Source organism: Morone saxatilis, unplaced genomic scaffold (assembly GCF_004916995.1).
Source record: "Morone saxatilis isolate NCDOM2014 unplaced genomic scaffold, NCSU_SB_2.0 Contig12, whole genome shotgun sequence".
Classification (NCBI taxonomy): domain Eukaryota; kingdom Metazoa; phylum Chordata; class Actinopteri; family Moronidae; genus Morone; species Morone saxatilis.
The window spans coordinates 26,285,248-26,306,315 of NW_023339674.1; the positions used below are offsets into that span (position 1 = coordinate 26,285,248).

The 21,068-nt window shown below is 40.8% G+C and overlaps 1 protein-coding gene across 3 annotated transcripts in view; it reads right to left on the minus strand.

Annotated features, from left to right (window-relative positions):
- The window catches only part of mcf2l2 (MCF.2 cell line derived transforming sequence-like 2), a gene marked incomplete in the record, with an annotated part of 103,749 nt that extends 83,190 nt beyond the window's left edge, over positions 1-20,559 (minus strand). Inside the window, 2 exon segments of one of the 3 annotated variants that reach the window (XM_035654038.1) lie at positions 3,365-3,448; positions 20,354-20,559. In XM_035654038.1, the coding sequence (XP_035509931.1) occupies positions 3,365-3,448; positions 20,354-20,519 (250 nt within the window). 3 annotated transcript variants of the gene reach the window in all.
- Positions 20,560-21,068: the final 509 nt, after the last annotated feature.

The following is a 21,068-nucleotide window of genomic DNA, read 5'->3' on the forward strand; positions in this document are numbered from 1 at the left end:
AACAACTGATAAACTGTACAGTGAAGCCAAACAGTGAACACAGTAACACAATACGTTTGTGTTAAATGATTTTTGTGAATCTTGGATAAAATGCTGAGATATAGGCCCACTGTATATAAGTTTTTCATTCAAATAAAAAAAGGTCCACCATGAAGCTTTGGCGACACCTTTCTGGATGTAAAAAGATTTATGTTTGCTGTTGTGGCTGCATAAATCTGAGTAGTCTATAATTGCTTAAGTTAGACTTGTATTTGCTTTTTATAAGAATGCCTCCATGTGACACTGTAGCATCCAAATTTGGCATTGGCTCCGCTGTGTGAGGGCTCTGGGTGAGTCTTTTGAAGTTGTGGAAATGATTATCGGCGAAAGGTATAACCAATGTTAATTAAAAACTTAAAAACATTCCAAACAATACACAGCTTGTAATGATTCTATGTCCAATTTGCAGCTCTGTGTCTGCAGCTAATAACACAAAGGTAATTCAACACACAGCACATGAAAGCCTTTACACTGGCTGTGTTTTTTCAAACTCAAAGAGTAATGTGCTGTGTTTTTTTAATTTGTTTTGCAAAAAATGGGGGAGTTAGAACCACCATGGCTGAGCGTAAAGTAAAGACCAGGGGCCACCCCAAGTGCCATCCTGTTTTCCTTACTTCTTCCTCTCAGCACTGTCTATCAGAGGCTGTAGTGGGTTCCATTGAATGAACATACTGATATCATATGAAACTAGATAATGCATCCAAGTGTCCAATCCCATGCAGTTTGGGCCAAAAACCATGCAGTCTTTTGCATGTGGTATAAATGTGTTATTTTCACTTAGTGTATTTGAATATTTCTGCACACTGGGGTCCATAAACAGTACTGAAATTGTATAAATTGGGAATGACTGGAAAGCTGAGACACATACTTCATGCCTGCATATGTCAGAGCTCTGCCTAGTCAAAGAAGTCTGGACACGCCCCTAAAGAGCACCACCTGAAGATGGTCAAAGATATCACATTGCTAGGTATGCTGTGTGAGAGGAAGATGAAACAGGGACTTAACCAGTGTAAGTGAAGAATGGTTCCAGTTCGCATGTTGACAAAATTGTATGTAAAGGAAAAGACCAAAATAATCTAGCCAAAGGATCATACCATACTAACCCACATCCTACTGAGCAGGCACACACATACTCACAACACACAGCACACACACATGGTGAAAGCCATAAACCAGGCCTGTGTTGAACTTATGTAACTCTGGAGGCAAGTAATGCTGAGAGAGGGATTTTTGGAAACAGTTGTTATTTTGGCTGCTGTGAGAAGACTGGGAGAAAGAATGAGAGGCATCCCTGGAGAACCACACGCAGGCTGCTGTGCCACCGGTAACAACACATCTGGAAAGTCTGAGGGCACCCAGAAGCAATATTCCTGTCTGAACTGAAAAAATTACTTGACTTTCTTTCCAGCAGCTGGATCGCAGTGAACACTTCCCAATATACAAACACATCCATGCAGAACCAGTTGAGACTTTCACATGGGAGTGTGAGCAGCTGTGGTGGTGGAGAGCACTCTCAGGAGGGATAAACTCAGCTGTTCACTCTTCATTGGGCCAATCGTGCCAAAGAAAATTTTAAGTAACATAAAAAAAAAAATCTTGATTAAGCAGCTTTTACTCGTCATTTTAAGTGACACTAAAACAGTTTTTCTGAGTTACAGAAACATCCCTGATTAAGTTCTTTTTACCAGGTATTTTGTTACAAAATTAAGTCAGTGTCAAAAATGACTAAACATACTTGATCAATGAGGAGTATTATCAGACATAAGACGACAAAACTGATGTAACAAGACGAAACAGAGAGAGACTCAACCCTGTTTGAAGTTTCAGTTAGCTTTGCACAGAAAGAAATGTCCTTCAGAAAAACCAAGAGAGTACTTTCTACTATAATACTGTGATTACATTTCAGTACTTTCTCCCTTTTACTTTAGTGAAGAATCAGTATTTCTACTTTTTAAGAGTCTTTCTTTACGTATTTAAGTATTTGTACTTCTAAAAGAATAAAGAATGTGTGAACTTTTGCTGCTCTGGTAAGCCATCCAATAGTTTTATTAAATATTGGAGATATTTAAGTCTGGACCAAAGTGGCAGACTGACCTGCCATCCCTACAGCCTTGTTGCTAGAGTGGCCTAAATCACTTAAAATCAAAAACAAAACAATCTCTTAGACAGCAAATCAATGAATACAAAAGCTCAAATCATCCTATATGAATGTAAATTCCCTTCCTGTTTCTTCTCTTTGGATGCAGGGCATGGACACTGCAAGAAAATTATATTTTTTGTCAAAAAAAAAAAAAAGCTTAATACAAGAAAAAATTATTATAATTAAGAATATTTGGCTTGTTTCTAGAAGGGGTGTTTTTGTCGTGGATCTATACAGGATGGGACAGTGAATGCACATTATGCCAGAGGGAGTTGTGTTGAATCCATCCTGCAGGGACACTGCATCCATTGGGTTTAAGTGACTGACTAACATGACTGAAATTTCTTTCTTTTATGGATGTGAACAGACTAGTTCCCTGTTTGGTTGGTGTCCCCTTTAAAGTTACAGTGAAACAGAAGTTAGAGCATCACAGGATTAGAACTCGGAAAATGTCATTTTTGGGAAATATGCTTATTCACTGTCTTAAAGAGGACCAACCAAGCAGCTGTTTTACTCATTAAGCCCTTTCTTCTGTGACTTGTACCGATGATACAACTCAACAGAAACATAACACCAGCTTAGAAACTGCTGGGAATGTATCAGAGGGATTACAATTGAAATCCTGAGTTCCAGTAAGTGAGAAGTAAAAAGCGGCACTGTGAATAAGAGAATTAATCTTAAATACTGTTTGAGGTGGACGAGACCTTGTTGCCATTTATTGAGCGGAATGAAGGTGGAGACGAGATACAGAATATTGCAACATGCAGCACAGACCAGGACAGAATTGTGATTGTGGCACCTTTTGCCACCAAACTAGGGAAGAGTAGGGTCTGTAACATACTGTGTAGACTACAGGGCATACAGTACAGTACAAGAGATATGTCATTTGTTCTAGCTCTGTTCTAGTAAATTTTTTTAATAACTTTCAAAAGACACTGAAAGCCACAGGAAACTAATATTTGCTGAAACTTTCACTATATTCTGACAGTAGTACATGAGACAGATAATCTGTAAACAATAAGGTTCCTCTGGCTCCTCCTAGTGCTCCTAATGCCATTTGCAAGAATCCACTGGGCCTAAATGAAAACAACCAATCGGAGCTCAGAAATATAGTTGATTGTTGAGTCTTCCAAACCATCAGTGGTTGACAACCTGAAAATGAGACAACAGAGTCTTGTTACGTACCTGAGAGCAAGGCAAACTGGCGATGAAGCTGCTCTATGATGTCCACAGCCAGCAGGGGCCTGATCTCCTGCTGCATGATCTCATCTGTAAGGAGGGACACACTGGTCAGATAGAGCCAGATACACAGTGAGGCAAACACACAAGCACACAGTGAGAGTTCTCCTCTCCCCACTGAAGACTCTATTTCAAATCTAAAAAGAAACAGTACATCTGGAGTGTAAAGAAAATCAAAGAGGAATAACTAGAGACTAGAAAGCTAGGAGACAAGAAAACATAAAATAAAACAAAATAATAAATCAGAACCAAAGTGATCAGTCTGCTCTGTGAGCCAAAGAACAGAAATACATACTGTACCGATGACAACATTTCTTCTCATTTCATCTCTCCACAACTAGAGCCAGCTCTTATCCAGTGCATCACATTATTCCAGATTCAGTAAAAAAGAAAAACTGCTGCACTATGAAACAGCTGTTTCATGGAGCATTCACAACCCACTACAAAACAACAAATGTGGGACAAACTGAACAAAATATGTCGCTCCTCATAGAACCCTAAGGGTGTTGGGCTAAAAATATTATATTTGTCCCAATGAAGGTGCAAGAGGAAAGGTCATAGTGTAATTAAAACCAGAAGGGTTTATCATCAGCACAGCAAATGTTAGGATATGGTGGACAACAAGGAGTTGGAGTTAACAAAATGTATCCTCTGGGGGCAATGAGTACTCATACCCAATGTCAGTCTAACCAGTAGGTACGAATGAATGTAGTCTGGTCCCAGTCCTTTTCATTACTGTCCACATCTCATATTTTCTGCTGTTATCATTGAGAACTGCTAAAGGACTGTGACAGTATGTGGGTATGTGACACCATGGGAAAGAGCACAGGCTGTATAGGATGATGGTCAGGCCTCACCTCCACCTGACCCAATGTAATGTAAACACTTTCATCACATGGCTTCTTTCATGTTTTGAAACTGCTGCGCTTCAGGGTCACATGATTTAGCAGTTGTTTTCTACCTCATTTAGAACATATTCTTTGGTCATATCCTGCCATTACATGTAGCCTATTCTGGAACTACCCATTCCTGACTGGCGTTCACATTAGAGGCATATAGGAAACTAGAACAAAGCATTATCAGACGTGGCTTTAAGACTGTGTGTGCGTGTATCCATCCATTTGAGCCTTCTCTGCTCTGATGTAATGATTATTATGGTTCCCCTGCAGCCTGAAGCTCTAAGCGCTGTGCACAGTGAACAAACCTTTTTCTGTCACTGAGAATAAAGACGTGCATTAACACTGACTTATTACTCTGAAACACGCTTGGCTAGGTTGTGTACTGTTGGAGGCGGAGACAGACAGAAGGAGAAGGGGAGCACAATGGCTGCTAGTGAGCCTGGCCTTTAATGGAGGCAATATCAATGTACCTCTGTTCTAAGTATCTGCTGACCTACCAAGGATATTAAAAATACAGCTTCCATCAGCCTGCTCTACTTAGAGATGTTTGGTAGTTTTGCTGATCACACTCCACCCAAAATCTGTCTTTTGAACATCTCCAAACGGAACCACACAATTAATTACAGACAGAAGGCTAAGACTGTGCAGATCTAAAGATATTCTGATTAAAGTCATAGAACATGATGTGAAACTGGAGGCCGACAGCTCATGCTAAACCTTGGATACAGCAGAAACTCACAGTCCACTTACTATCTACTTCCCTCAACAGATGGACTTTATGCTATATGTGGACCATGGGTCAAATTGTTTTTGTCAAACAAAACTGATGAATGTTTTCAAACCTGAAAGCTGTATTTTTGCAATATTTAAATATTTCTGCATACTAGGGTCCATAAACAGTATTGGAATTCCATAAATCGGGAATGATTAGGATGATGACACATGTTCATGAGGATCATGAAATAAAAATAAGGCCTGTGCAATCAATCAAGTCAATCTTTATCATGCACTACACAACATAATGGGTTTAGGAGGGGTTATCGGGAATAACCTCACTTGATAGTAGCTACTGCAGATGCAAACTTGCAGCAGCCTGCAAGAAAAAGCATCTACCAGCTACAATCTATGGCCACATCTGGCCACTTTTTATTCCAAAGTTACATGGTGAAAAACACTGCGATCTCTGCTTTTAAAAACTCCTCTTCTGACAACCACAAGCACATTGAAGGAAGTTTCATATACTGTAGGTGGAAATGTAGTTAATTTACACTGAACAAAATTATAAAAGCAACACTTTTGTTTTTGCCCCCAATTCATCATGAGGCTGAACTCAAAGATCTCAAGACTTTTCATATGTACACAAAAGGCACTATTTCTCTCAAATATTGTTACAAATCTGTCAAAATACAACAGCGTGTTCCAGTACCTGCCAATATCAGAACTTCACACAGCCATTGAAGAGGAGTGGAACCAACATTCCACAGGAAACATCAACAACCTGATCAACTCTATCGTGAAGATATGTGTGGCACATGCGTGAGGCAAATGGTGGTCACACCAGATACTGACTGGTTTCCCCCCGGACCCCCCGACCCCCCCAATATAGTGAAACTGCACATTTCGAGTGGCTTTTTATTGTGGCCATGCTAAGGCACACCTGTGGCACATACCCATGCTGTCTGATCCAGACATCTTGATATGCCACAACCTGTGAGGTGGATGGATATCTCGGCAAAGGAGAAGTGTCCCTAACCAGATATTGACAGAATTTGTTTAAAATATTGAGGAGAAATAAGGCCTTTTGTGTACATAGGAGAAAAGTCTTAGATCTTTTGAGTTCAGCTCATGATGAAATGGGGGCACAACAAAAGTGTTGCATTTATAATTTTGTTCAGTGTATGTTATTTTCATGTGTAACATTAATCTTTGATGTAATAAAATTACGTGAACCTATCTTGTATTTATCAGTTTGTTGGGCATACATATGTAAATCAATTTTCAAGGAGGAAACAAACTTTGGAAAAAAAACATGCACAAACACTGAGAATAAAAAGAGGAATGGAGCAGGGGATCTTGGAAGTGTTGTCTAGCTGTTCAGGAACGTATCAGCAGGGTTATGCAACCAGAGCCCAGCACCTAGGCACGGAGGATGTTCTGTATTGTTGGAACATCAAAGTAGAGGAGCGGTGCAGACATGACCACTTCAGAAACAATCTGTTTTTAGAAACTGGTGGAGGGCTGAAGAGGCCGAGGGTAAGTGCAGGAAGCACTCGTATAAGCAGATATCAGGTTGAGTTACAGACACCAGTGCAAAAACTAATAGAAGCAGCGGGATTCTTGATTTGGGAGATTAAGTTTAGAGGCTTGAGTTGAGGAAGTAACGTGCCATGGTTTCTGTAGATGTTTTGGACAACTACAATTAGCTGCTAGCTAGTTAGCGGTCATTTGTTTCTATATTGGGCAGCTACTCCTGTTCAGTCCAACCACAATTATGGTCCCATGAGGAAAGCTGTAAAGCCTGAAAAGCCTCTTGAAAGGCCGGGACATTCCTCACAAAGACAAAGGGAGTTCCTACTTAGACAGTATGAGAACACTCAAAGATGAATGACTGCTTTGGAGAGATAAGGTAAGGTATACCGAAAATAAAGATACTTCTTCCTATCATAGAGCATGTTTACACCTGGTATTAAAATGCTTGGTCTCTCGTGATCGGAGTGCACAGCTCTAAATTTAAGTTTAAATGACCACCAAGACGCATTGTGATCACTCAAACCACTCACTTCTTTGTCATCTTTGTCGAAACATCAGATTTCCACACAGTCAGAGAAAGTAAAAGTGTGTGTGCTGCTCATATAGTTAGAAAATCCCACAGCAGAGCATCTCTCCTGGAGGGCTGCTGATAGTGCAGGTAAGACATGTGACTATAGGAGTTTAGTGTGAACTGAAAAAAAAGGAATGAATAGTCGAAGGTGAACAGCCAAGGGACAGCAAAAATCACGAGCAGGGTACACCCCTATAGTGTTTATTTGCATACAGAGCGAGAAAGTGAGATTCTAGTTACGTGGGACACATGAGATGTATTCTAATGCCAGGTGTGAAACACCCTTGGCTGTTCAGCATCAGCGTGGTATGTAGTTGTTGGTCGTTCACTGCACTCACTTTATTGCCAGGTGTATACAGGGCCTTGGAGTTCTGTACTGGAACTTAAATGCAACAGTGTATCAGTCTCCCCTCCTCAGGCACAACACAGTACATATGAAACAATAAAACAGCAGTAGGACCACTGATCTGGTGTTGGAAGGCAGTTCCAGGAATCAGGTGCCAACCGACTGAGCTGTAATACACATGGCTGATTCTCTGCCAACTTGTCACATGTCTGAACTCCATGTTCCTATGGCAACACACTGATGGTGCCAACACTATCTCACCCAATGTCTACACACGCACACACCTTAGTTGTCACCTTCATCCATCTGCTCTAAATATAATAAGGATTAAGCAGCATGCTCTCACACGCTGTCACTGCTGCTGCTGCTGGTATTCACACACAGACTGAGCTCAACATTTGGGAATTAACCTAATCAGAAACACAGCGTGAATTATGGCTAAGACTAAAACCATCTTAGATTAAATACGGTGGCACATGGCGACTTTTCATGGCCGTTTTTTTTTTTGCTTACAATCAACAGTTTTAGTTATTTTATCACATTAACATAAAAATAATTAGTTAGTTAATATAATTAGTTTTTAAGCATTTCAATATAACTTAAAATTAAGCTATGTAGTCCCAGCCATGCACTAATTCAACACTCATTTTCTCCTTATCCTGATTCCTCCATAGGCTAAACTACAGGCGTTAACACTTTTATAAGCACTATTGCATATTTGCTTTGCTCTATCACAGAGGCACAGAGAAGCATTTGTGTTTAATTTAAACGTTTAAATCAAAATGATTTTGCAGGGGTTGATTGTAATACAGAAGCATCCAGTAGCAGTGGCCTGGGGACGGGAGGGTGGCCAGATCCAGTCCAGCATATGGACCAATCAATGGAGTATGGACTGGTAGCTGTCACTTTTATTTTTTAACTCTTCATCTTCAAAATGTGGTGGTCTTTTTAACCGAGATGAGCCTAACACATAGCATTTCTAAGTACAAGTACGAGAAAGGAGAAATTCTACCAAGGTTCAGCCAGCGGTTTGCTCAACTGTTATTGGAGCACAGAGCGAAGGAGGTGGGACTTAGGAAGGGTCAATTGCATGTGTCTTTTTGACAGCAGCCATTTAGTCATGGAATACTGAACCTTAATCAGAATCATTGGTAATACCTGGGCTGACGGCAGCAAGTCTGTATTTATTTGCCCCAAACATCCAATGTACTGACTGCACACACATTGACTGTAAGATAGCTAGGAAAATACACATACTGACCGTGTGTGTGTGTGTGTGTGTGTCTGCTATGTCTCTGAACTCACCAGGAGCTCCCGTTCTTTGTTATTTTCCTTCAGTCGCTCTCGTTGCTTTTTACTCTCGTCTCATAAAGAGCCATAAAATTGCTCAAACATTATATACTGCTAGCATGGAGCCTATCATTTACTGTGTTTGTTGAAACGCTAGCATGAAGCCTATCCTACTCTGTTGTCCCAGTGAGTTTATTACAACGATTGCAGACACATCAATGTTTAACAAAAGCACTGGATATTAGGCACTGATCCCTCAGGCCGAGAAGCAGAAATGCTTCTTTACTTTTTAAACACACTACGTGCTCAGCCTTATTATGCTTTGGAAAGACCCTTCAAGGTCCTTGAAATTTAAAAGGGACCATCACAGAAAGTACTCCACTAGCTACCTAAACTGCATCATCAGCCATTCAAAAGTAAAAGGAAATACTTTGTAAACTACATCACCTAACCAGCAGACTGCAATGGAAAAGAATGGTGGAATGGAAAAAAGATGACACCAGACAGAGAGAAGCATTGCTGGCAACAGATGTATGTGTGTGTGTGTCTGTGTGTGTTCCTCCCTGACAGTCTGCTGTGGTGTCTCAACACACCTCATGAGAGCAAGACACTGTGTATATATTACACAAAACATCTATGAATGTTTATACTGTACATTTACAGCAATATGTCATGTTACAATTGCTTTTGGCTGAGTGTGACAGAGAAATGACAAAGTGAATAAAGTTAAGTGTGAAATGAGACCAAACGACTGCACATGGCAGGTCTTACAGTGTGTGTGTGTGTGTGTGTGTGAACATTACCTATAACGTGTTGGACATCCTTCATCTCAGCACCTTCCAGATTCGCACACATTCACTGGCATATAATTAAATCCCAGCCAAAAAGCAGTAATCCCATTAAACAACAGTAATCTCATGGTATCCAAAACCAGTAAGGACAACACAGCATCCAGCAGTCTGTCAACAGCAGCTTCTCCTTCATCACCAGCATGATCCTCATCATCAATTTAGACTGTCCCAGACATCCAGATCAACAACAAATCTCTCTCTTTTCACTCCGGTTCCACACACACACACAAACACACAGCCGGAGCAGAGCTCTGAACTGTGTGTGCTGTAGGTTGTTACATGCGTCTGTGGTCAGTTTTTCCAGCTCCAGCTGTAGTGAACCAGCTCTGCTCTGAGCAGAACAGCCAATCAAAGGTTTGGGAGGGAGGGCAGAGAGACTCTGAGCGTGTGTGTGAAAATAAAGAGATGGAGGGAGGGGGAAGGAGAGAGAGAGAGAAATACAAAGTGGGGCTGAGCTGCACTGTTTGTGTGTCTGTGTGTGTGTGTGTGTGTGTGTGTGTGCCAGAGACAGAGTGTGTATGCATGGATCCAGTCATGTGTTTCATTTTTGCAGGCTGGATGTTATGTTCCCCGCAGTATCTGTGTGCTGCTGTGTCTATGCATCTGTAGTGTTTTTATGAGGTCCATGTTGGACAACCGAATTTGAATAGCCCGTGGAACCTTTATAGACCAGATGGTGGACTTTTTTTCCTTGAAGAGTAACTTAACACTAAATCCACTTTTTTGAGTCTCTAAGCTAACGTTGAGCTAGCAGTTCAAATGGCTCTGAACCACCATCAGTCCGCCAGTAAAGGTGGGGACCTGGTGGGGAAATGAAGTCAGTGTCACTGCTCTGAGTTTTAACCAATAAAAAAAATGCCTAATGTCATGCAAGTGACATGAGGTGCAGGAGCATATATTTTCTGATATTTTCTGATCTAAAGTTAATAATATTGGGCTTTCACGCTTCAAGAATAGCAGAATCTTTTATAAAGTGAATTACAGATGACTCATCCACATGCACAAATCATACATCAATGTTATGAAGATGCAGAAAAATAGAAATGCATGGCAAAAATAGCTCATTGCAATCCCTCCAGGCAGTTGTATAGGCAGTCAATGAGAGCAATTAACCCAAATTCAACCAATCCCTGTGAACTTTGTACAGCCTTGCACTTTTGTCCAATCACCGCAACTTTTGCACAAATGTTACCGCAAACTCCCTTCTTGGTTTCTAGTATTGAAGATGCAGATGTGAGAAACTTTTTTATTCTCACTGGAACAAGTTGCCTTCAGTTTTTATTGAATTTCACTTTCTCCTGTAATTTAATTGCAAGAAATGCCTAAAAAGATCCCAACATGCACCATAATTCTTTAGAAAGGCTGTCATGAAATCAGATGTTTTTAGGCCAGCAGACAGTCAGAGGTCAGAAGAACAGGGATCACATCTATATCAAAGTTTCACATTGACACTAAAAACTGGTAGGACACTGGTCACAACAGAACTACAAGGAGGAACAAAGTCCAGTTATTGTGTCTGTGCCAATGTCTGCGGTGTCCCGAGTAAAGCAAGGGTACAGCCACACTTACTGTCAGCAAACCTTGTGAAAAGACCAATACCAGCAATGCATTTGTTCGTCTTTCAGTACTTTTTGACTTCCCTACTCTGTCTGTAGCACTAGCTGACTGGTTCCTATTAAAGACAGGAAATTTTAAAGTGATTCATACTTAATTGCACTTTTTTAAAAGGCTCAGTAATTTAACAGCTGGGCGATTTAGTTTTCAGCAAAGCTTATTCAAACAGGAGGAAATAGTGCATTTATTAGGGACTACTTTCAGCTGCGGATTAATCCACATTTGGTGCTCTAGGGAATATTCGGGGCAGCAGGGAGGCGTATGAATGATTGAGTTAAACAAATTACAGTGTGTTTTCATGGAACTGTAGGGAACATGTCACCCAGCGACAATGTCAGGATACAGTCAATGTTGGTTTGGGTCCAAAAAAATATAAAATCTCACCAGAATTACCCAGTAAGTATAGGATCAAAATGCCTTTCAAGCACTGTGGCATCTTCTGTGGTATGATAATGTTTTATTTTTCTGATATTTAATAGAATTCCCCCTCTACCATGAATGGTCAGTTTGCAAAAGGCACCTTACATACAGAGGTATGGTTAACTCATATGTAATAAATCAGCTCGCAGTGGCAAGCGACACCAATGAGTGAAGCAGAATACGTGAGACAAAGTGACAGCCAGAGCCCAGACACCCTCAATGATAATCACTGCATCCTGGTTGAGCATTTTTGTCATGGAAGCCATTCAAAAGACCAATAAGGCATATATTAAACTATAATAATGCCAGCATTGTTTATATGTACATTTCTGTGTGTGTGCATGTGTGTGTATACATGAGCTTATTGTTCACACAAATACTTACGGAAACACATGTTCCTTCTACCTCCCTGTCTGTCTCTCTCTCTCTCTCTCTCTCTCTCTCTCTCCTCTCTCTCTCACACACCCACACACACACACACACAACACCACACACACACACACACACAAGGACTGTAGATACTGACATACACATACAGTGTAGGCACTATACGGACACACACATTGTTTTCAATACAATGCCTATCAAGCTATCAGATTTGTTTTGGGAAAGACTTCCTATAAGAATATAAACACTACTGTATTCCCAGGAAAGTCATGTGTGGATGGGTTCATTATTCTATTCTCTTGTACAAGCTTTCAAAAACAAGAACTTTGAGCAAAGGAAGTGAAAAAGCATGACTTCTGGTCATACAATAAGATCACATTCTTGCATCTGACACACACACACACACACTATCTGCAAATACAACCACATAGGGTTTATCAAGGGACATCAGACTCTTACACTGTCAAACGACCAGTTCCCACAGGTTGATATTGTGTCTGTGTTGGTCCACTGTTACAGCCGTGGCCGTACTGTTGCACATCTGGTTGCAACAACAGAAGTTGCGGAAAGGCGATCTGAGTACATGGTTGGATGTAGAGAATGCAGGAGATGGAGTTCACATCCTGCATTTTAGGTTTAGGCAACTAAAACTATTAAGGTTAAGGAAAGATGGTGGTTTGGGTTAATAAGTAATAGTGGGAGCAAGGACTCAGCCTTGGTACATGGGGAACCAGCTCTACCAGGTGAGCTATGCAGGCGCCCATCATTAATGTTTTAATACCCAAGACCACTACACTGTCCCTGACCTTAACCAAATTCTTTAAGATACCTGAACATTACAATAAAAAAACTATAATTTTTAGCAAACTTAACTTCTGATTGATCAGACTTCTGCTCGGTTTAAAGCTGCAAGAAACACAGTCAACAGTTGTATGTGGGGCCCACTTGGGTCTGTAAAATGGGACTGTCCAAGGGTTCCATAATGGCCCTATGTCAATTGTCTACGTGGGTTTTACAAGACACTGGGATTACACTGGGTTTTAGGTGGGGCCCAATTGGGCATTCAGAAATGTAAATGGGCCCCAACTAGGGCCCACATAGGGAGCTCACATTGGTTCACCCATATTCATGTTGTCTGGGAAGTAGCATGTGTTGGGTTGTAAATATCCAATATAGGACCTAGATTGGCTAGCTAAAACAGCAGTCCACAGAGTTGCAGCTAAGGGCCGTCCAGCAAAACCCAACCACCAAGCCCCAAACCCCATATGTATATAGACAATATTTCTCTTATTTCCAATAAACGCTTTAAAAAGAAAATAACAAAAAAGGGCCATTTGGGGTAATGTGTATTCTATACATTTTAGTTTTTCAAGCAAAACACCAGCAGTTCTCTCTCTCTCTGTGTGAGACTGTCCTACCCAAAAGAGCAACAGCATCAGCTTCTTCAACAATTGATGTAAGACAAAGCCTTCTAGCTGCCATAGTAATTACGATGGGAGCAAAGGAGGAAGTTAGGTGGTGTTGTTAGAGAGCGACAAAGTTCATATAGGGAGGTTGTCGGGGTGGATGGATAGGATACTTTAACAGGAGAGACCACTGTTTGTTTCCTATTACTAACACAGTCAACATTGTTGTTTTTTTTAAGCACGATCATTCCTTGACCTTAACAATCCAGTAATTACTGTAACCATGGAGACAAATGTCCCCTAACTTTTAATGAAAGTAGTCATTTAAATCCAAACTATATTCAACCTAAATCCAAGTCATTTTTGTGCCTAAACCTAACCAAACTAAGTGCTGTCACCCCATACGATTTTATTTATCTATTAGCAATGATTTGTGACAGTTCTAAAAAGGTAAAGACAGAAGATGTTGCCCTGCCAATATCATTATCAATAAACACAACAGTTGCCTTTAAATGTATATGACAAATACAAGTAATGACTGGATGGAAAAAGGTGAACCGTTTAAATTAACAGTTGAATTAACAGATTAAATTGGTTCTATGTTTAAATTCACCATCTCAATTACAAAACCTTAAGTATGAAGGACATGAACATGATATTACTGTATGTGTATGTATATACTATGTGTGTGTGTGTGTGTGTGTGTGTGTGTGTGTGTCTGCTGGGTACCGACTGTGGTGTCTTAGCTCAGTCTACCTTGCTGGTTCTACTTACCAGCAGACCTCCCACACACTCACAATAGAGTCTGTGTTAAAAAGATTACATAACAGAGGAGATTACACTGAGTCTCTATGTGATGACTGAACCAGCAGTCAACCACAGGGCTGATGATCATTCTGGGCTTCACTGTATTGGCATTGTTAACAGAGTGTGAAGGGATATGTGTGCTGCTGCACCTCTGCTTGTATCATGTACATTATCCATCAGGCTGCTAAAGTCATTCGGTCATTAATTGTACCTAACATCAATACTGGAGGGTGGGTAGGGTTATGAATGACACAACAGAACAGTGGTTCCAAACCTTTTTCTCTAATGTACCCCCACAGCCCTGTCGGACAGACTAAAGAACCCCTTCATGGACACCACCCGTCATATCTATCACTGTTAGCCTTTTCACGATTTTTAAACGTGACCACATTTCGACTACTTTCAAGTTAGTTGTTATCTATTATCCGCTTGCTTGCTACCTACATAGTGTTCAGGTGTTACAGTAAATTGATAAATTGTAAAAGGAAATGCTTTAAGTGTAGTAAGAAAGAAGTTATTCAGTTGCACTAAAACAGATTTATGATTAAATGATGTGTTAATAGGTTGCTTTCATCTGTCTGTACATGGTCTGTCATGAGACCCGAGGCGCTCACAGTTCACAGCAGTGGTGACAAGTTCACTTTTCCAACCCGATCTGCAGTCCGTAAATAGAAAGGGAACTCACAGCAGTCAGTGTGTTGGACAGCAGTTACAGTCTATTGTACAAGAGAGGCACAGAGAATGTATGTGCTATAGATTAAATTGCGACTGATGCTGCTGGGGGAAGGAATTCATTTAAACTCCTCCCATACGTATGTACATCTGACAATGCAGCAGCTGGTAGTTTCTTCAAACTTGCTAATTTTTTTGTTTTAATAGGTTTCTTTTGGCTTTATTGCTGAAACATCAGCATTCAGATGCTGTGGCCAGTTGGCTCGTTCCTTCAAATTCCTTTGCAAAAAAAGAAATGTGGGGAAACCGCTCTCTATAAAGAAGAGAACAGTGAAAGGCCCTTATCTTTCAGTCTGCTGCTGCTGGTCTGGTGCTAGAGTCTACATGTGACCAGTGCACCCTGAGCCTGCAGAAACCTGAACATCTCATGACCTGCCCCGGCAGGGAGGACAGCAGCCCAGAGTGCGCACACTCAGACACACACACAGAGCAGGCAAATACACACGCACACATGTGTATATGTGTATTTAACTGGCACACACACAGTAATATGTGCACAGTTTTACATTAAACAGAGCATGACTGCTGCAGTCCATGTTAAAACACTAATCCACACAGTGATTTTCTGCTTGGATTTGATGTCTTATATTTGGCTGTTTACATTACTTATTTATTACTTACTTTACCTAAATTTGGCCCATATCAGATTCCATTGTGAAGCTGCATGACAAATGTCAGTCTAGAGTGACGGAAAATTGAATTGACACAACATGAATTGTGATGACTGTTCACGCTGAGGTCACATTGCCAAAAATCTTACCTTTATCTGATTTGGACCACATTTGAAAGCTGGCCAAATAAGTATTGGTAAGATCAGATTCCATGGGATTTAGGTCACTTTGGCCTGCAGCATTTTGGATGTTAGATTACCTGTTGTGCTAAGCTGTATGTTGGTAGACAGAACTACCTCTGAGCAATTTTAAAAAAGTGAACTCCTTACATAACGCTGTAAGAAGCAAAGCAAACAGAAACTAAAAAAATCTGTAGTGGTAATTTCCTCACAGATTATAAAAACAGCAAAGACGGAAAATGTATGCAGGCATCAGTGTTTTAAATTATGTGGGGAGAGAATGACTTTTGAAAATGTTCATTTTATTTAACTGTAAATGTAGAAGTCTAGAGTCTGTCTTTACATTCAGTACAGTACACAATAAGAATACTTACATAGTATTTACTTATCTTACATAAACTATCCTTATAAAAGATGCTCTGTTAAGTGAAAGAGCTGTTTCTGCTGACTGACTCTCTCGTGTTCATACATCTCACTGCCCAGTGGAGCACAGCAGTGCAAAAAATGCTTGGCCTACTTTACATGAAAACCATAAACCTCTGCTCCTCTCTTTGATAGAGTCAGACCATGAGTCATTAGAGGAGCTGTCACTCTCTCTCTTATCCCCCTCTGTCCAGCTGAGGCTCAGCCGTTGTCCTGTGGCGGTGGATTTTACTAGTCTGGGTCTGACTGAGGTTACAGGCTGATCTTTTTTCATTCATGTGATTGAATTGTGCTCTGTGCATGTATGTGTGTATGCTTTTTGCAAGGTTATATGGGTGATTATTATATAAATTTGAATATAGCAGCAAACAACTATGTAAAGATACAGTGGAGTCATGGTGTCTCACTCCCTCTGCCTGTGTTGTTATCGCAGCCTCTTTGTGGTTTGTTCACATAGCCGGTCTGCTCCGTGTGCAGCTGAGTAGCGATATTACAATGTTGTTAGAAGTTGGGGTTTATTGTAACAAAACCAGAGTTGATGATTGTTAGAAACACTGCCAAAAGACTAACAAAAAAGGTTTTTTATTTTATATCTGTCCCATTGTTTTGGTTTGAGATACTGGTGCTCTGGTGTGCCATCCAGTGCAAAGTGGTATCGTTTCTCAAATATGAGATGCTTTTACAGTAATGAGGAACTGCAGCAGTAGAAAATAGACTCTCTTCACACACAAACATAAACACACACACATTGCGCAGAGCTGATGTTGTTTTTGAGTGGTTGCTCCTCAAGGTCCAGGGTAAGGGGGGTTTCCTATTGCCTCTCAGGAAGAAGGCGTCAGCACAAGAAGACAATCAGAGGATGTCTGATGACAGGATCTGCTGATAACAGGGCACTCTCTCACACACACATTATTCCAATGAATATCATTATCACCTTCTCAAACATATACTGCTGACAAACAGGCACGGGGCCGTAACACTAAATGCGAGGGCTAACGCACTACACAAATAAGCGTCATTATCCTTCTACAGAATGTGTTCACTCGTGTGTTTGTGCGTTACAGTAATAAGCATGTCTTTTCGTTGTCACCATAAGTCTAAGCATGCTTGGTCTTGACCTACAGACAGCAGGGTATTGGCAGATAATCTCATTAGTCAACAGGCAACAAAAACCTCGCTGTAAAACACTGGGTTCAACAATTTATGCAAAAAACCTTAGCAGTGCACTAAATACAGGATGCTAGTATTATCCAGAATGTGTTACTATTACATTACATAAAGTTATAGAGTTACAATAATGTCTGAAAAGCAAACAAACACACCTTATATCAGCCAAAAAACACCAGTGGAAGTAAAGAATAATCTGCTCATTGCTAGAAAGACCCAAACCCTGTCACCCTGTCAGACTGTTAAAAATGATTACATAACAAATGTTATTTCCAGCCAATTACTGAGCGGAAATCTTTCTTTTAATGGTAGAACAGGGAGGTGTTCTCTATTCATAATTCAGATGAAAGAACTGACGAATAATTTGACGTCTTCTTTCTGCCCACTGTGATTCTATTTTGAGCTTTTCCCCCATAAATTCTGTCATTATTCGCACTCTAAGGAATGCAACTGCTTGGATTTCAGCCTCACCTTAGCAGCGGTTATGCTACCAGAATGTTCCCATAATCCTTTGGGGCTTTGACCTCTGATCCATGAAGTACTCAAATAACCCTGACAGACTGCCTCTTTTCCTCTTTTGTCTGATAAACTGTGAGTCAGGAACTAAACAGGTCACAGTCTCACAAACACCAGAATGATATAATGCCAGGTATAGGCTTCCTTGTATGAACTGTATTCAGGGGAATGAAATAAATAATAAGAAAATATGAGTTTAACAAAATAATCTTAAGTCCCTTTGCTGCTGAGATAGAACCAACTTTTACTTGGATCAGAACAGCAAACTGTTTTCATCAAGTCCCATATTTCAGTAATCTCCCAAAATTTCTCTTCTTTAGGAATCTTTAGGCAAGAGACCAAAATTTTAGCATCAGAAGAATTCTGGTATTTGTTTGTAGTCGGAGTTGTATTGACCAATTACGTTTGAGCGTAATTGGTTGCATGCAGGTCTGTGTGGAGAGAAAAAGAGGCAGAACCCATTTGCCAAAATATGTCCTCGGCTATCATCCGAAAAAATTATCACCATTTATAGATGCATTTATAGAAATGACATAAATGATGTCTTTGTCTTCATTCTCATGTATAAAGTTGCTAATTGGATTGCAGAGGTCTTTGCCAGGATATCCGTTCTCCATTTTCCGGTTATCCGCTGGCTAGTATTTGTGCTCCTCGTCATGGCATTATGTGACAGTGAAATGTCTGGGCAACTGAACACATATTTGGTCCATTTCTACAGTCTCAGGGGATGCTTTCTACTTGTTTCCACTCATGGGCATTCATTTCCTCTGTAGCAGCAACACTTACAACTAACTTGAATTTAGATGACAAAAGCTAATGATAACACATATTCTTCAGAGGGGAAAATGGAACATAAAATGGAAAATGTTTTTACATTCCTTTTTAAGTGATAATCATATATTATTTGTGTGTGTTCACTGCAGCCCCAAGCACACAAAAGCATCTGTACCACTTGTACAACATGTAGTCTGTACAAGTATTGTGGCTTTCTGGGGACTTATGGTATTAGGTTTTTCAGAAAATATTGCGGATGCACCAGGTTTGGAATAGGATATAGGATAGGAAATACTTTTAATGTCCACGTAGGGAGATTTGCTTTGGACTTTGTCCTGCAGTTCCACACAAGATAAAAAAACAGACATACTGTATTGTAAAAGAACAACATGTCAACAACACACAGCTTCCATGCAACACTTTGCACATACACATCTTCTGACAATGGTGACATACTGAACAACGTGTCTAAGTTGAGAATCTTAGCCTGCTCTAGGGAACCCTGAATCTTCTACCAGAGCTGGAACTCTGGGTGGAGAATAGAACATATTAAAGCACCAAACTGGAAGGGCAGAGCAGGAGGAGTAAACCGATGTTCAACTTTGGTGACCAACCTCAAGCAATCTTGACAGTGCTGACCTTTGAGAGACCCGAGAACCGAGAGTCCAGAAGGGAGGAAGCTATCATATGATATTAGCTGGGTTACAAAATTCACTTTTATTTTCCTCTGTCTGGCTATACACTGCTGACAGACACATGGTTTGCAGACAGTTATAGGTTGATAGTGGATCTTGCTTCTTAGCTCAGACAGTTTTATTTTGCCAATTCAATCATTTTTTAACAGAATGATGTACAGCAGAAAACAAAAAGTCAAGGGGGAGTTAAGGACCAGAGTGTAGGACTCATACTGCTTGCCTTCTAGGCAGTTTAGGAGAAACTACTGTGGCCACAAAACTAGCAAAAGCCAATGTTTGTGTTGTCCATACTTCCCATTTTTGCCAATAGATCCTTCTAAATGTTACACACAACACAGAGAAAATAGAAAGGCTACTGTGACGGATACACTAGCCTGTATGGCTAGCATGTTAGCTCACCAGATTGAGCAGTTTACCAACTATTCGAGCAGGTAGTCAGTACTTCCGTCCAGTGTTTTGATGGTGCTATTAAGAGATAAGAAATTTGACACTGAAGTATAGACACGCAGGAAAAGTCAACCTGTTGCTGTTAATCTCTCAACCTGCTGGAATACTCCTTGGTCCAAGGTTTGCTGCATGTCAGTTGATAATTTAAGAATATTTACACCATAATCCAGACACATGTACCCAGACAGAGGGGCTCCAACAACAGGGCCTCAGACAAAACACTTCACTAAGGCAACCCATCAGCCATGTCAGAGTTTTCTTTTGACCAATAACCAAGCGGAAAATGAACACGGAAATGACAAAAACAGCTTGAAGCTGGCTCCAGACTGAGTCAATCTCCATAAGGCCACATATTAAAATGCCCAACTTTATAGCAGAAATAAACAGGTTTACAGCCTGGTACGAAAAAGGTTTTCGTCTCCATAGCTAATTCACCTGTTCATGACAACTGTACGGGGGGCTATAGAGACTAAAACCCTACACAAATAGACATGTTGAAGGGAAACATAGAATAAAGGATGGATGGAGGGATGGGAGGGTGGGTACATACTTCTTGTTATGGCTGACTCAGTCTCCTGACACATCCCCAGGAAGTGGTAGTAAGACTCCATCTCAGAGGTGGAGATCCGTACGGTGGAATAGCCCTGTCCATATTTACCACATTTTGGACAGCGAGACAGGAGGGTCTGGGATTGCAGCCTGCTTACAGCATCCATCTCAGGTCCACCTAACCTCACCTGGGATGAGCTTGTGTGTATTTTCCTATCTACTATATCTTCCCTTCAAGCCTGCCCCATCGGCTCTGCAGCAGAGACAATGGAAAAATCCATGATTCCACGATGGTTCTGCTGTCTGTTACACACACACACACACACACACACCCACACACACTCAGTCTGTCCCCTGCAGCAATGCTACTGCAGCTGCCCTTGCATGTGTCCCAGTCCAGCAAGGTGCTTCTAATCTCACCGCTTCTCGCTCTGTCTTTCTCTCAGTCATAATCTCTGTATTAGAAAGTAAAGCCTATTACAGGACATTAGCATACGCCCGCCTTCCTGATTATCACAAACACAAACAACTACGACCTGCTGCAAGGGAGTGACTCCACACTTTCAACTCTGTCGACGCTCCCCCAGCACTATGGTGTTATTTTAAGCAGCACCTGGATTACAGTGATGCAGTCGATTCAGAGAAGCGTCAAGCCTTTGCAGCTTTTTCAGAATTCCTCACAGGAAGCTATTCACACTAGGGATGTCCGATAATAT